This window comes from Petaurus breviceps, unplaced genomic scaffold (assembly GCF_028583685.1).
Source record: "Petaurus breviceps papuanus isolate PSGF00001 unplaced genomic scaffold, PetGlider_PUasm1.0 172, whole genome shotgun sequence".
In the NCBI taxonomy this organism is placed as follows: domain Eukaryota; kingdom Metazoa; phylum Chordata; class Mammalia; order Diprotodontia; family Petauridae; genus Petaurus; species Petaurus breviceps.
The window spans coordinates 2,047,940-2,062,375 of record NW_027185755.1 but is presented as its reverse complement, the minus strand read 5'-3'; the positions used below and the strand labels follow the sequence as shown (position 1 = coordinate 2,062,375).

Below are 14,436 nucleotides of genomic sequence, written 5' to 3'. Positions count from 1 at the left end.
GTAGCTTTGGGGCAGAGGTCTCATGAGCTACTCATGAGCTCTCATCCTTGTGGGTCCCTTTCTCCCCTTCTTTACTTGCCTTCTTTTCCCCCTTTTTTCATACAGAGGGCAAGTCCTTGAAGGATGAGGACATTCTGCAGAACTTGCCTGTGGGGACCACAGCCACGCTTTACTTCCGGGATCTGGGAGCCCAAATCAGCTGGGTGACGGTGAGATCCATGCTCTTTCTCCCTGGAAGCCCTGCCCCAATATATGGCCCTCTTTTCTTCCCTCCCTTTACTTATTTATGTCCCTCACTGCCCAGGTATTCCTGACAGAGTATGCTGGCCCTCTCCTCATTTACCTACTATTTTACTTCCGGGTACCATTCATCTATGGTCACAAGTATGACTTCACATCTAGCCGGCACACTGTGGTTCAGTGAGTATGACTTTTGGGTAGAGGAGTGAGCAAACTCAGGCACATGTTTCCAGCCCTGCCACATACCCCTGGTCCCTAGTTTCTCACCCCCTCACTGGAGGGCTGCAGGAAAGGGTCTGAATGAGGGCTTGTTGGGGTAGTTGGATGAAGGGATTCCTGCTTATTAACAGGCCTGGATGATGTCACTGGAGAGGCCATGTTGTGGAGTGGGTTTGGAGTTAGACTTGGCTTCCAATCCTAGCTCTCTTACTGCCACTTTTGGTACCATATCCTTTATCTTCTTGGGCTTTAGTTCCTTTATATGTAAAATGAGGGGATTGGACTAGAAATCTCTTAAGATCCTGTCCAGCATTGATCCTGTGATTCTTAAGAATTCAGAGGTCCCTTCCAGTTCTGTAATTTCCTTTCCTGTTGTGATTAGCAGGACCGGGGGATGGAATGGAGTGGGTTGTGGGACCCAGAGTTCTGAGCTGTTTCTCTTTCTTTCTCTTCCTCTAGTCTTGCCTGTATTTGTCACTCATTCCACTACATCAAGCGTTTACTGGAGACGTTGTTTGTGCACCGTTTCTCTCATGGGACGATGCCCCTGCGTAACATCTTCAAGGTTAGCCCTTCCTAGGTAGAGGGAAGAGGGAAGAGGGCGAGCACCAAGACTGTGAATGAGAGGGCTTCATGTTTTCAGGTGGCCTTTGTTAGGGTCCTTTCATGTTGGAGAATATCCTTTCAATTGGCTGTGGTCTTACTCAATTTAGTGACCCAGATGTTGCCTTGAAGCTCCCAGAGGCAGCCTGGGCTGCTGATCATATTCATTAAAGGCTGAGATTTCATTGTAGACCTTGTCAGAACTCTCTCTAGGAGGAGCCTGCCCTTACCCCTTCCCAGACTTGAGGCAGCATTGTTTTGCTGACCCCTTGGATCGTGGTGTTGGAGATGATGAGGTCATTAGCCTGCCTGCTTCCCTCTTTTCCCACTGCTCTACTGACTTCTCTGGGCTCCAGGCCAGTATGGGATTTGTTAGAGGGGCTGCATTAATGCAACATAAAGTAATTGAGTCAGGAGAGATATAGTTTTAGTCCTGGCTCTGACATGTACTAGTTGTGGGACCCTGAGGAAGTCACAGCCTCTTTAGCTCTTGGCATCCATAACATGTCAGTAATACTTGAAACTATCCACCTCACAGGGCTATTACGAGGAAAGTGTTCTTAAAATCTTGAAACGCTGCATAATTGTGAGCATTATTTTAATTTTTTGAGAAAGAAGTATGGTGTAATTAATTTTACAAGCACAAGATAGGGGAGGCATTTTTGGGTGAGAACCCATCTGGAGTGTTTTGCCATTTCCTTCTCCAGCTCATTTGACAGATGAGGAAACTGAAGCAAACAGGTTTTAGTGACTTGCCCAGGGTCACACATTCAAACTCATGAAGATAAGTCTTCCTGACAACAGGCCTGGCACTCTATCCACGGTGTCACCTTGTTGCCCTACTGGGCTAGTGTGGTAGCCAAAAGCTGTTGTAATCTTGGATTACATTAACAGAAGCCTAACTTTCAAAAATGAGGTGATAGTCCCATTTATATACCCACTGGTCACCTGTCATCTGAAATATTGTGTAACCAAAATAGCGATGGGCCTTGAATATGAAAATGGGTTTAAGGGATGGAGGCTGTTTTAGGCACACGATAAGTGTCTTCATGTATTTGAAGGACTGTGATATGGAAGAGGAATCAGACTGGTTCTGTTAGGCTTATAGGGAAAACAAGGAGTGAGTAATGGAGGAAGCTGCAAAGGGACTTCTTAGGCTTTGGTGTCAGAGAGAGTGTGCTGATAGGTGGAGGAGGGGCTGCCTCTGGGACTCCTGGGGGCACCTCCCCACAGGCTGGATGAACACATTGTTGTGCACATTGGAGTGGGGACAGGGACTCTTGGACATAGCTGAGTGGCTCCTGAGCTCCAGCTGACACTGAAAGTTTGGACACTGGGATCAAGTGGCATTTCTTTTGACACTAGTTGTGTGACAAATCCCTTTACTTCTCTAAAGCTTATATTTTTCTCACAGCAGATATGAGGGAGGGTAGTACAAGAATTATCATCCCTGTTTTATATATGAATTGAGACTTATTTATAGAATTAAAGTTCCAAGTGTCTTCACCCATTTCTCTTCCTGTTTTCAGAACTGTACCTACTACTGGGGCTTTGCTGCCTGGATGGCCTATTATATCAACCATCCTCTCTACACTCCCCCAAGTGAGTGGCCCAGTCTCAGTGCTGTTCCTAGGGACCCTTGGCTACCTGCTGGTCCCTTTAACTGACACTTACCCTTTTTTTCTGTTCTCTCTCCCCCTCTTAAGCATATGGTAGTCAGCAGGTGAAACTGGCACTTGGCATTTTTGTGGTAAGGGGGCCCTTGGGTGTGGAGAGTGGTGTGTGTGTTGGGGGTGGGGATGGAGTGGAGTGGGGTGTGTGGGATCCATTTGGAGGCTAGGACCTTGTCTAATTATGGCCTCTCCCAGCTCTGCCAGCTAGGTAACTTCTCCATTCACATCGCTCTGAGGAATCTGCGCCCAGCAGGTGAGTGCTGGTTGTGTCTGCACATAAAAGGTGCTTGCTGAGTTTACCAGGTTGTGTTTGCTGGGGCTGTGAGCATAATTAAGAGAATGTGAGTGACATCTGCTACAACCTTTGTGACTTTGGACAAATCACATAACCTCCCTCTGTGGACCTCTTCCCCACATCTATAAGTGGGGCTGGACTAGATGAGGTCCAAGAGTCCTTCAAGTTCTAAATCTCTAAGGCCGAGTGTGTATAATGCTGGTATTATTCACCCACTCTCTTACAGGTTCCAAGACTCGGAAGATACCTTATCCAACCAAGAATCCCTTCACGTGGCTGTTCTTGCTGGTGTCATGTCCCAATTACACATATGAAGTAAGATCCTCTCCCCGTCAGTTTCTGCATTTGCTCCTTCTGTGATTTGTTGGACTCAAGATCCTCTTTTGCCAACATTAACAGTTACCTCTTTAGAATCCTGGGCCCTGGACTGTAGATGGGGCATCCCATAGGTTCCAGGAATAAGGAGGCATTTAGGTCATTAAACTAGGAACAAACAGTATCCATTCCCCTTCTCTCCTGTGGCCTTAATCAGGCCAAGATTTTCTGGCCTGCACTAGAAACCAAGAGCTTCAGGTTATTTTATCACCTGAATCAGAGGCTTCAGTTACTTTGGAGGGTGGGCAGGTCTATAAGGGTTACTGTCCTGTTTTCAGCCAGCCTCTACCTGGAGGGGTTTGTGTTGGGTAGGGATACCAGGCCTTAACTGCACCCTCATCTTTTTCTTCCATAGGTGGGGTCCTGGATTGGGTTTGCCATCATGACCCAGTGCCTCCCAGGTAAGACTCCTAACTGCCTTTCTGTACCCCTGGGATAAACTCAGGCTGGGTTTGGGGAACAGAGATAACCTTGGCATTTGGTTTTTCCACTTGCTCCAGCAAGGTAGAAAGCTCTATATCTAGGAGTCAGAAGACCAGGGTTTTGAGAGAACTTTGTGTCATTGGTTATCATTTCTTTTACCGTTTCCTCATCTGTGAAATGGGAGGGAATGGACCAGACAGGAAGAACCAAAAACCTTTCTGACTCTAAATCCCAAGATATCTAAAAGGGCCTTCCCGTTCTACCAGAGGTAGGGAATTCACCCTCTTACCTCTCCTTCTCTTCTCCACAGTGGCTCTCTTCTCCCTCGTGGGCTTCATCCAAATGACTATCTGGGCCAAAGGGAAGCATCGCAGCTACCTAAAGGAGTTCCGGGATTACCCCCCACTACGCTCTCCCATTATCCCTTTCCTTCTCTAAACTGCCCTCTTGGAGTGGCTTCTCCCCTTTGGGATCATCATTGGGCAGCTTCTCAGCCCCTGATTTTGTGCCCTGGGATAGGGCCCAGGACTTCTACCCTCCCCTCCCCTTCTTCCCCCAATACTGACCTGGGGTCAGTTCAGCTGTTGTCTGGGCAGAGGGCTTGGCCCTCTCTTTTCCTGACTCAAACATAACATGGGCTCTGCAGGAGGGATACTGGTCTTAGAAGGTCTTGTTTTCTGGCTACAGGAATAAAACATTATAATTCTAGGAGCTCTTGAGTGATTCTTTGTTGGCATACACTGTGGAAAGGACTGGATGGGAACCTACATAGGAGCCCTAGTGTTGAGGCAAACATAAGCCCAAACAAACCTGGTGAATTATACTTTAATAGCTTAATACATACACCTAATCTTGCATGTGTATAATCTTTATCTTCACGTCAGTTATATACAGAAGCCTCACCAAGCATGCTGAAAGTCTTTCCTTGATATGCCATGGAAAATAAACATCAGGGTGCCTACTCAGCTTGAAGTTAAGAGGAGACATAAATATTCCAAGTATAAACATGAGCGCTGACTGGAGGCTACCTCTAGTCATGGTATGGCTGAAAGCAGAGAAACCTTGTAAAGTTTGGGACAGTCACTAAGGAGAGCTCAGGCTTCAGGGGCCATCCATACCCTATGTGTCTATCCTTTGCCTTCTCCCAAAAGGTCTTCTCAGGCACCAGAAGGAGCCTACTGGGGAGAGGAGAGTTAGGGGTGGGGCTGGTCAGGGAAGACCTGAGGCCCTCAGTATACAGATGGGTGGTGCTTGTGATGGCAAACAAAGGCCTTTGAGTGGGCCTGGAAGGTCAAAATAATGTTTATTTATCCAGCTGGTACATGGTAATGGGGCAAGAGCTGGGGTCTCAGTAAAACTGTGACTATTTTGACTCTGAAGCTTCACTCTTCGCCCGCCGCTTCTGTCGTGCCAGCAAACGCCGTTCCCGCTCAAACTCTTTCATGCGGCCCACATAGCTAGGAGAAAGATGGGAGTGGGTCAGTCTTGTTATTATTGAGGCCTATGAATTGCCAAAGCCCCCTACTGACCTGTTAACACCCCTCACCTCTTTTGGGCTGTCAAACAGCAGCAGTAGCTTTTCTTTATTGGACAGCCACTCTGGGGTATTTGGGTAACTCGGGAACCAATCAACTCTTCAGAGTTGGACAGGTGTTGAAACAAGAAAAGGCTATTAAGGGAGGAGGAGGATAAGTTTCCTAGTACCTATCCTTAAGCCTGGCTCATTGTCCCTAGGCTCTTATGGGTAAGTATGAGAAGAATCCCTAGGAGTTATAAGGCCCAAGGGGTCCAGTCCAAAGCATACTTCTCCCATTTCTAAGACATCCTTTCATTCCTACTGGGTCTAACTTCGCCTAAGCATGGCATAGCTGGGGCTCCCAAAAGCTGTTCTAGGCTTCCTCGATTTGGCAGTATCGTCCTATTCATTCCTGGGCATGCTCTGTGTGTTGTCACTTCATAAGCTGGATTTCCCAGGAATGTATAATGATGGACAGGACTGTACCATTACCAAGGTTTCCCAATGTCTAGCCTCAACTTCCTCATGTTTGGGACCTGCCATTTCCAATGATCTCCTGGACAGCTTTAAGATTCTGCCAGGGCTTAATCTTAGCATGGGCAAAGTTGAGTTCCTCATCTTCTTCCCAAGGAAAACTCAATTAGCAGGTTTCTGTTAACGGTCCCATCCTGGGACTTGAAATATTGGTTATTTCAGATTTGTGTTCACTAATTGCCATCTACACTACTAACCCTTCTAGCTCAGGCCTCATCCCTCTCACCTGGGTTACTGACAAAGTTTCCACTATAACTGGTCTCCCCACCTCCAGTGTCCTTCCTAAATCACAGCTGTGATCACATCACTCCTCTGTGCAGGAATGGCTCTCATTAGTTCAAAGGATCAAATTCAGACTTAGGAATCTGACAGTTGGGGTCCTTCACAATCGGTCCCCATTTCCTTTTTCAGCTTCATCACTACTCCCTGTTTGTCAAATTGATCCAGCAATCCCCCACTCTCCCTAAACACAATTTAGGATATTCTTTTCCCCATGGGAGATGGGGTAGGCAAGGACTTACTCCTGGGGCTCAGTGCAGAATATCTGGGTTTTTACGAGTGTGGGAAAAGGAAGTGGGATGGAGAGACAAGAGCTGTCTGTGCTTAGTGGGAAAGAAGTAATAAGGCTTTACTCCTCACACATGGGGGTGTGGGTGTGTGAGCTGGGCCTTTGTTTCTAGCATGTGCTGGGGGTGGGGGAGTGGAGATAAGAGGGGACATAAGGGAGATATGAGGAGTGGGCTTGGGGTACAACGGCAATGAACTTACTCCTGGTGCTCGCAGAGGTCCCAGACATGCTTCTCATGGCCACAGGCCAGGAAGTTTGGAAAACTGTCCCGCTTACACTTGAGTAGTCGGATGAGATGGTGTGCGCAGTAATCCCGCTGTTGCAGAAGCAGCTGTGCATCATTCATTTCCTGCTGTGTGGCCACCATCACTACATGCATAAGAGTCAGGACAAGGGCATGAGCTTGCTGTTTTGCTCCAATCTCTCATTTCCTTATCCACGGCCCTCTTCCCTCATTTTCTCCAGTGGGCCCCCCCCCCCACTGCTGCCCAATCTTCTTCAATTGGGATAGCAAACTGGAATCTGCCCCCCTGCAAAGAAAGTGATAAGGAGAACTGTTCTATGCTTGATTCTGAGCAACAAGGAGACACTGGCTGTGGAAGCAGAAATGATGGGAAGTGACTCCTTTACCACAGAATCAGTCAGAGGGCAGAAAACCAGAAACAGCTAGATGTTATCCAGATGTTGGGAGAGCAGATTTTAAAGGAGATCTGAGGAAGGACATAGTATTAAAATATAAACAGTTCTGAGGGGGGAAAAAGGAGCTGTCTAGAGAGGCCACTGTGGACTTTTTTAAAAAGAAAAAAAAAGGCACAGATAGAAAATAGAACCAAGGTCATGGGATGGATGAATAAGGAAAATGGTATAATACTCAAGAACAGTGTCAGCAGTAGTAAAGCACAGACGGGTGGGAAACCTGCAGCCTCAAGGCCACGTGATCCTCTAGGATCTCAAATTTGACCCTTGGACTGAATTCAAAGTTCACAGAACAAAGCCCTTTAATAAAACGATTTGTTTTGTAAAACTTGGACTCAGGCAAAAGGTCACACTTGAGGATCTAGAGGGCCACATGTGGCCTTAAGGCTGCAGGTTCCCTGGCCCTGGCTCGGAATATGTTGAGGCTGGTAATGGTTAGTAAAGATAGCAAAAAAGGGCTTTGGAAAAGTTATGTTAGTGGAGAGGAGTATTCGAGAAGGTTCGTGAGTTGTGATGGTTGGAACTGATGACAATTACCATTCCTATTTTGTGTCTGGTTGTTCTTCAGACCCAGAACAGATGCAAAATGGTTAACAGGGATTTGAAACACAAGCAGAATAGTTACAGACTAGCTGCCCTTAACAAGTTCATGACAACAGACCTGGCCATACTACATCCCAGGATACATGAAACTGTCACCTAAATTTCTGACCTGCTGTTGGTGAACTTTAAAAGATTTTGGAGGGCAGGAGAAAAGCAAATGTCATACTTTCCTAAAAAGTATAAAAAATGTAAAACTAGCAAACAAGGTGGTGGAAAAATTCAGGAACACCTTAAAGGGAGTAAAGAATGAAAATTCACCTTTTCTCAAGGGAAAGCTTTCAATGCAGTCTACTCAGGTTTGAGCTGAGCTTTAGACAACACCTCTGATGCCATCCTTGTGGAAGAGATAGATGTTAGGTGACACAAGATACTCAGGTTGCCTTGGACCTGTATTTAGGGGGTCTATATAAATTTGGAGGGTGGTACATAGTGGAATGTTCCAGGGTACCTGTCCTTGTTAAAGGTTTCTATCAACTTGGATAGAGGCATACTTATCAAATATGTGGATAATACAAAACTAGGAGGGATGGTTAACATGTTAGATGACAATGTCTAAAAAGATCTCTACGAGGATAGGCTGTGGAATTTAATAAAGATAAATGCAAAAGCTTTATACCTAAATCCAAGATTCCTCAACTTTGTTTAAGTATAAGCCAGGAGAGAACTGGCTAGATAACATGGGAAAAATGTGTAGGTTTTAGGAGATTGCTGAAGCAATACAAAGCAGGAGTGATATGGAAAGCAAAAAAAACAAAAACAAAAAAAAACCACACAACCCCAAAACCCTCAAACCCAAATAAAAAAACCCACCATAGTGCAATGAGTAATAGATCCAGTCTGCTGTCTTTGACTGGGTTACTGTGTCTTTTAAACAGGGTGCATTAAGAAAAGTAAGTGGCCAGGGCCATTCCCATAACACTGATTTATGCCCTGGTCAGCCCATTTCTGGGTTACTGTGTTCACTTCTGCTGGACTTGAATACCACCTCTGCTCCTGTGTTTTGGGTCAAGCCAATGAGAACAAGAAAAGCTAATGACCTTTCACTTTTCCACAAGGTTTGTGTGAGGATCAAATGAGTTAATTTATATAAAGCACTATTATCCGTGTGAATTATCAAAACTACTCTGGGCAAATTTAAGGAAAGACAGTGAGATGCCGGAGAGCGACCAGGCCAGGTAAAGTCATTTGGACTGGACAAAGGATCAGGGGAAGTTTAGTCTGGAAAAGAGAAGGCTTATATGGGGCACGTGAGCTGTCAAATATCTTAATTACTAGATGTGTGATTCTGGGCATATCACTTAAACCTCTATCTGCTTCACTTTCCTCAACTGTAAAATAACAGCTCTCACCTCCGAGGGCTGTTGGGAGGGGCAAATGAGAATATGGCAAAAATGCTTCATGAGCACAGTGCCCGGGACACAGGCTCTATTTAAATGCTTACTCCAGCCTCTTCCCTAAACTGCTTGGCACATAGTAGGCGCTTTATAAAGGCTTACTCCAGGCCGCTTCCCTAGACTGCCTGGCACATAGTAGGCCCACAATAAATAGCTATCCTAGGGGAGATGGGCTGGACTTGTTCTTGTGTTAGAAGCAATGAGTGGAAGTTAGTGTACTTCCTAACCCTCAAAGATGTCCAAGACCGGATTGCAGATTCGGGGCAGGGACCTCGGAGCCCCTCGTTTTACAGAGGAAGGAAAAGGATCAATAAAGTAGAGCAACTTGCGCAAGGTCACTTAAGTGACAAAGCCGGGGAGCACTCCCCCTCCCCCCGGCAGGATCCCAGGCCCTTTGTCGGAGGGCGGGCGCCTGCGCACTCGACCACCGGAGGCTTTTTTTTTCCTCCCCTAGTCCCTGAGTTTCCCCTAACCCCAGCCGATGCCCTCACCTCGCTCCTTGCGTCCCTGGAAGCCATAATCCGGGGGAAAGGTAGGCATGTGCAATGGGTCGGGCTCCGCCTCCGGGTCCCAAAAGTAGCGTCGAGTCAGGTGCGAACCCATTGCTGCGGCAGCCTGTGAGGCCTCAGCCCCAGCTCCTGGGGTCACCTCAGTCTCCCCCTCCCAGCCCGGAAGCTCTAGGCTCCGGAGGCCGACCACTTCCGGGACAGACTACCCAGGTCCTCTACAGACGATAGAGGCGTGGGGACCAGAGGTCTTTCAGCTTGCGCCCTCTTGCGGACAGTCTGGAAGCCTGCAGTCGAAAATCTCAGGAGAGAGGCGGGACCTAGGACAGACGTTAGCGCAGGCGCAATCACAAGCGTTGTCCTAGGGATAAGGCTTCTGGCTGGGCGGGGCTGGTGGGCAGAACTTCTTCCTCTTAGTTGTCGGAGTGGGGGAGGGGCAGAAAGAGACACCGGCGGAGATACCGAACCTCTAGCCTTGCACTTCAACTTTAAATAAACTTTTATTAAGCACCTACTGTGTGCACGGTGTTGTGCAAGCTGCTAGGGATAGACAAAACTGAAACAATCACTGTTTTTCATCGGCTTGCATCTCTCAGGGAACGTACTAATGTGTAAACAAGTAATCAATAAATCACCAAGCCTTTAAAGGCATTGCTATGTATGTTTTGGGCACTGTGCTATCTGTTGAGGGTACAAAGACAAAATTGAGGGTCCTTACCTTTGTGGAGCTTACATTTTATCAAGGGAGACAAAATGATGGTTATTATCAGGGCTTTTCTAAAACTCAAATGAGATGTAAAACACTTTACGAACCTTAAAGCAGAATATGAATGCCAGTTACTTTTATTAGCCTCCATTTTCCAGGCCTCCAGTCTGGTGATGAATTAATTTCCTGATCATCCCACTGGTCAAGCAATGTTTGCAGGGATGCGCTAGTAAATGTTGGACACCCGGACCATCGAGGGTTGGGGGGAGGAGCAGGGTGAGGAACGTATGCAAGTATACTTTTAAGTTTAGTCTGAGGGGCAGCCAGGTAGCACAGCGAGTAAGAGCACCCGCTCCAGCGTTGAGAAGACCTGGAAATCGAATCCAGGGCTCAGACACTTAGCACCCAACCAGAAACACCTGGCCGTGTAACCTTGAGCAAGTTACTTAACCCCGATTGCTTTAAAAAAAAAAAAGAAAAAAAGTTTAGTCTGAATTATTATTCCTTTCTTAAGTCTAGCAATTGACAAAACAAATCAGAGATTGCATGTAAGGTGTAAGTGCAGGCACTGAAAATTTAACAATCCCTTGTAAGACAATTAGAGCTGAGTTCCTGGCTATTATACTAGTTATCAAGATGTAGAGCTACTTTCCACGGAAGAGTGGGGTTTGGGGAGGGAAGCTATGTATGAAAGTAGGTATTTACAAAATAAATAATAAACGCCTAGGAAATTATGCAAACAAATTTTGCATAGATGATAGGGGAAAAAAAGAAACCTCAAACAACTGGAAAGACACAGGATGGCAGAAACAGCCCTGGATTTGGGTTGCTGTACTCAGATTGAAATTTGGATCCTGGCTCCAAATTTACAAAGCTGGACTAGATGATATTTTAAAATTAGAAATGGGTAAATGTTTTTGAAAAAGGGAGGAGAAAAGATACTGAACTTTATGCTATGAATCTTGTCTCTGATTCTTGGCAACCTCTGTAGGAGGTGTAAGTAAAGGGTTAGTTAGTGAGATAAATCATGAGGTCTTTACATATCGACCTTCACAAAAAGCCAACACAGCTCAGCTAGAACAGGTCATGGCCAAACTAACCTCATTTCCTTTTTTGGTAGCATTGCTAGACTGAGGTGTATGGGTGTTCAGAGGATCTCTGGGGTGAGAGCCTGCTGGGCTGTGTTCATGGCTGCTCCTCCACCACTGGTGTCCACCTGTCACCCAACTGTCACCTGTGGCTCCAAAAAGCTGTAGCTTGGTAGTGGCCACATCCTGGTAAACTCTTTAGGCAGATGGGCTAAGCCAGACTGAGGGTTAGTGGCAGGCTTCAAGCATGGGAAGACTTCATCTGGCAGAATGGGTGGAGAACAATTTATTTTTATTTTTTTATTTTTTGAACAATTTGTTCCAACAGTCATGAATTCATCTGAAGTAGGTGCTGTGGAATGCTTAGAGCTTGGTCAGGCATCAATGGCCATGCACTGCATCATGGACCATGGCCAGCACTTTTGACTCCTGCCTTGTTAGTGGACTTGGATGACTCAGGAAGAGAGAGTGAGGCTGTTCAGTTCTACCCCACTTCGATCCAATTCATTTGAAGGTCAAGATATAACCCCATGATGTCACTGCTCCTCTTCAAAAGTGAAGGACATGCAACAACAACTTGATTGGTAGGTGTTTAGATTTGGTTTGCCCTTCCCTATGTTTTAACAAAGCATTTGACAAAGCCATGCTGTCTTGGTGGGAAAATTTGAGAGGGAATGTTAACCCTGCCATCCGAGATGCTGAGATGGCTTGCTTGAGTTCCTAGCTGCAGCAGGGCTAAAAGCCAATAAGATATCTACCTTAAGTCTAGCACCAATGTGATGAGCCCCTTGGGAGCAATGGGAACACTAGACAGGGTAAACCATGGAGTAAGCCAAAGCTCCTGTGCTGCTAAGTAGTTGAATAAGGTCCATCAGTGGCTGCTGCTATGCTTTTCTGGCTTGGACAAAATATGGAAATCTAGTCTTAAAGGAAGGAAGGAAGGAAGAAAGAAACAAAGAAAAAAAGGAAGGAAAAAGGAAGGAAGAAACAAAGAAAAGAAGGAAGGAAGAAAGAAAGGAAGAAAGCAACAAAGAAACAAAGAAAGAAAGGAAGAAAGAAAGGAAGGAAGGAAGAGAGGAGAGAGAAAAAAGAAAGAAAAGAACAGAACAGAAAGGATATGGATTAGATATTACTACAGTTACATATATTCAGAACTGATTAAATGGACAAAAAGTGACTCCATGTTAGCTTGGAAGGAGGTCTCTATTGTCCCTCTATTGTGGACTATCTGCTTGGTTCTATGGTGTTTAACAATCACCGTTAATAAAATCTCTGTGGGGCGGCTAGGTGGCAAAGTGAGTAAAGCTCCGGCCCTGTAGTCAGGAGGACCTGAGTTCAGTTCTGGCCTCAGACACTTAACACCCACACAAAAAAACTAGCCTCATAACCTTGGGCAAGTTACTTAACCCCAGTTGCCCTCAAAAAGCAAAAAAAAAAAAAAAAAGCAAAAAATCCCTCTACCACTCTCATCTCCCCAGGCCAGAATTTCTTTCCTTTCCTATCTTCTTGTTGTTGTTCAGTCATATTCAGTTGTGTCGACTCTTTCTGACCACATTTGGTTTTTTTTGACAGAGATACTGGAGTGGTTTTCCATTTCCTTCTCCATCTCATTTTACAAATGAGGAAACCGAGGCAAATAGGGTGAAGTAACTTGACCAGGGTCACACAGCTAGTAAGTGTCTGAGGCCAGATTTGAACTCAGAAAGATGAGTCTGTCTGACTCCAGGCCTGGAACTTTACCCACTATACTATTTAGCTGCCCCAATCTTGACCCCTTAATGAATCACTACAATTCTATTCTAGTTTCCACTCTTGAATCCTTTGCTTTATCATTCATTCATGCTTTGTCAAACTCTAGCTCTGAACTATGTTCATCATTTGTTTCATCTATTCCTCCTCACAACAGAAGTCATAGCAACCCTTGCCGGCTGAATCCACAAAAAATTTGTTATCAGCCCCCCTGGGCCTTCACAACAGCAAGCAGATTCCTCTCTAATTGATTCTCTAGCCTGCTTACCCACAGTTATTATTCCAAACTATCTCTTCTCTCCTTAAACCTCCCCAGAGGAACATTTCCCCTCCATCCCCCAGCTCAGGCAAGATTCATATTTCATCAAATCTTCATCTTTATTCCAGACTTCCATAATTTTTTATATATCAAATCATACTTTAAAAAGTATTAAGACCCTTTGTCACAAGCTAGGGCAGTGGATAGAACTCAGGGCTTGGATCTTGTTCAAATTTGGTCTCAGATACTTACTAGCTATATGACCCTGGGCAAATCTCTTAAGCTCTGTTTGCTTCAGTTTTCTTATCTGGAAAATGGGGGTAATATTAGCACTTAGCTCCCAGGGTTGTTGTGAGGACCAAAGGAGATAATATTTTTAAAGTGCTTAGCACCATGCCTGGCACATAGAAAATGCTAGGTAAATATTGACTATTATTAGTTATCATTATTATTTTTTTCCTTCTCACATCATACCATGTTGATTTAATGCCCCACTATTTCCTTCTTTACTTGAGTCTCTGATGAAGTGGCAGTCCTTCCCCTCTTCAAGTCTAACTCTTCTACATGTACCCTTAATATCATCCTTTCTTGTCTTCCACAGCATATTACCTCCATTATCAGCCCCCTTAATCTTTACTCTCTTTCTATTTGCTCCTTGCTACCTATAAATGCACTAAAATCTTTCCCATTCTTAAGAAGGCTTCATTATCCTTTCAAGCTGTTATTTGAGGTCTCTCCTTTTCTCAGCAAAACTCCTTGAGAAATCCAACTACAATTAATTAAGGACATTTGTCCCAAACTCTTCTCTCCTGTTTTATGTTTCAAATAACCTCACCATCATTACCCTTTCTCTTTTTGCCAACACCAACCCCTCTACTTGTGTCCTTCATCTTAATTCCTCTTGTCTACCCTGGGAATTTTCTTCCTCCCTCCCTCCCTCCCTCCTTCCTTCCTTCCTTCCTTCCTTCCTTCCTTCCTTCCTTCCTTCC

The 14,436-nt window shown here is 45.3% G+C and overlaps 2 protein-coding genes and 1 long non-coding RNA gene across 3 annotated transcripts in view; 2 read left to right on the top strand and 1 right to left on the bottom strand.

Annotated features, from left to right (window-relative positions):
- The window catches only part of TECR (trans-2,3-enoyl-CoA reductase), a 36,388-nt gene extending 31,849 nt beyond the window's left edge, over positions 1-4,539 (top strand). The window contains exons 5-13 of the mRNA XM_069082907.1: positions 106-209; positions 305-420; positions 919-1,024; positions 2,592-2,664; positions 2,769-2,812; positions 2,931-2,988; positions 3,257-3,345; positions 3,761-3,806; positions 4,139-4,539. Coding sequence (XP_068939008.1) covers positions 106-209; positions 305-420; positions 919-1,024; positions 2,592-2,664; positions 2,769-2,812; positions 2,931-2,988; positions 3,257-3,345; positions 3,761-3,806; positions 4,139-4,266 — 764 coding nt within the window. The 3' untranslated portion in view covers positions 4,267-4,539. The remainder of the gene's footprint in view (positions 1-105; positions 210-304; positions 421-918; positions 1,025-2,591; positions 2,665-2,768; positions 2,813-2,930; positions 2,989-3,256; positions 3,346-3,760; positions 3,807-4,138) is intronic.
- A 575-nt stretch (positions 4,540-5,114) lies between these two features.
- Positions 5,115-9,864, bottom strand: NDUFB7 (NADH:ubiquinone oxidoreductase subunit B7). The gene is made up of 3 exons (XM_069082908.1): positions 9,631-9,864; positions 6,647-6,815; positions 5,115-5,285 (listed from the first exon to the last, which is right to left on the bottom strand). Exons 1-3 carry the CDS (start codon positions 9,740-9,742, stop codon positions 5,192-5,194), a joined length of 375 nt encoding a protein of 124 aa, XP_068939009.1. The 5' UTR covers positions 9,743-9,864; the 3' UTR covers positions 5,115-5,191.
- Positions 9,865-11,696: 1,832 nt separating this feature from the next.
- The window catches only part of LOC138157558 (uncharacterized), a 13,665-nt gene continuing 10,925 nt past the window's right edge, over positions 11,697-14,436 (top strand). Inside the window, exon 1 of the long non-coding RNA XR_011167409.1 lies at positions 11,697-12,023. This is a non-coding gene — a long non-coding RNA (uncharacterized lncRNA). The remainder of the gene's footprint in view (positions 12,024-14,436) is intronic.

What these genes read in the sequence shown, in the direction of transcription:
- NDUFB7 (XM_069082908.1), bottom strand. Translation starts at nt 9,742, where the DNA reads ATGGGTTCGCACCTGACTCGACGCTACTTTTGGGACCCGGAGGCGGAG. An exon ending in CCAGGGACGCAAGGAGCGAG is followed by an intron (nt 6,816 to 9,630) that starts GTGAGGGCATCG and finishes TTATGCATGTAG; the next exon opens with TGATGGTGGCCACACAGCAG. An exon ending in GACCTCTGCGAGCACCAGGA is followed by an intron (nt 5,286 to 6,646) that starts GTAAGTTCATTG and finishes TCTTTCTCCTAG; the next exon opens with CTATGTGGGCCGCATGAAAG.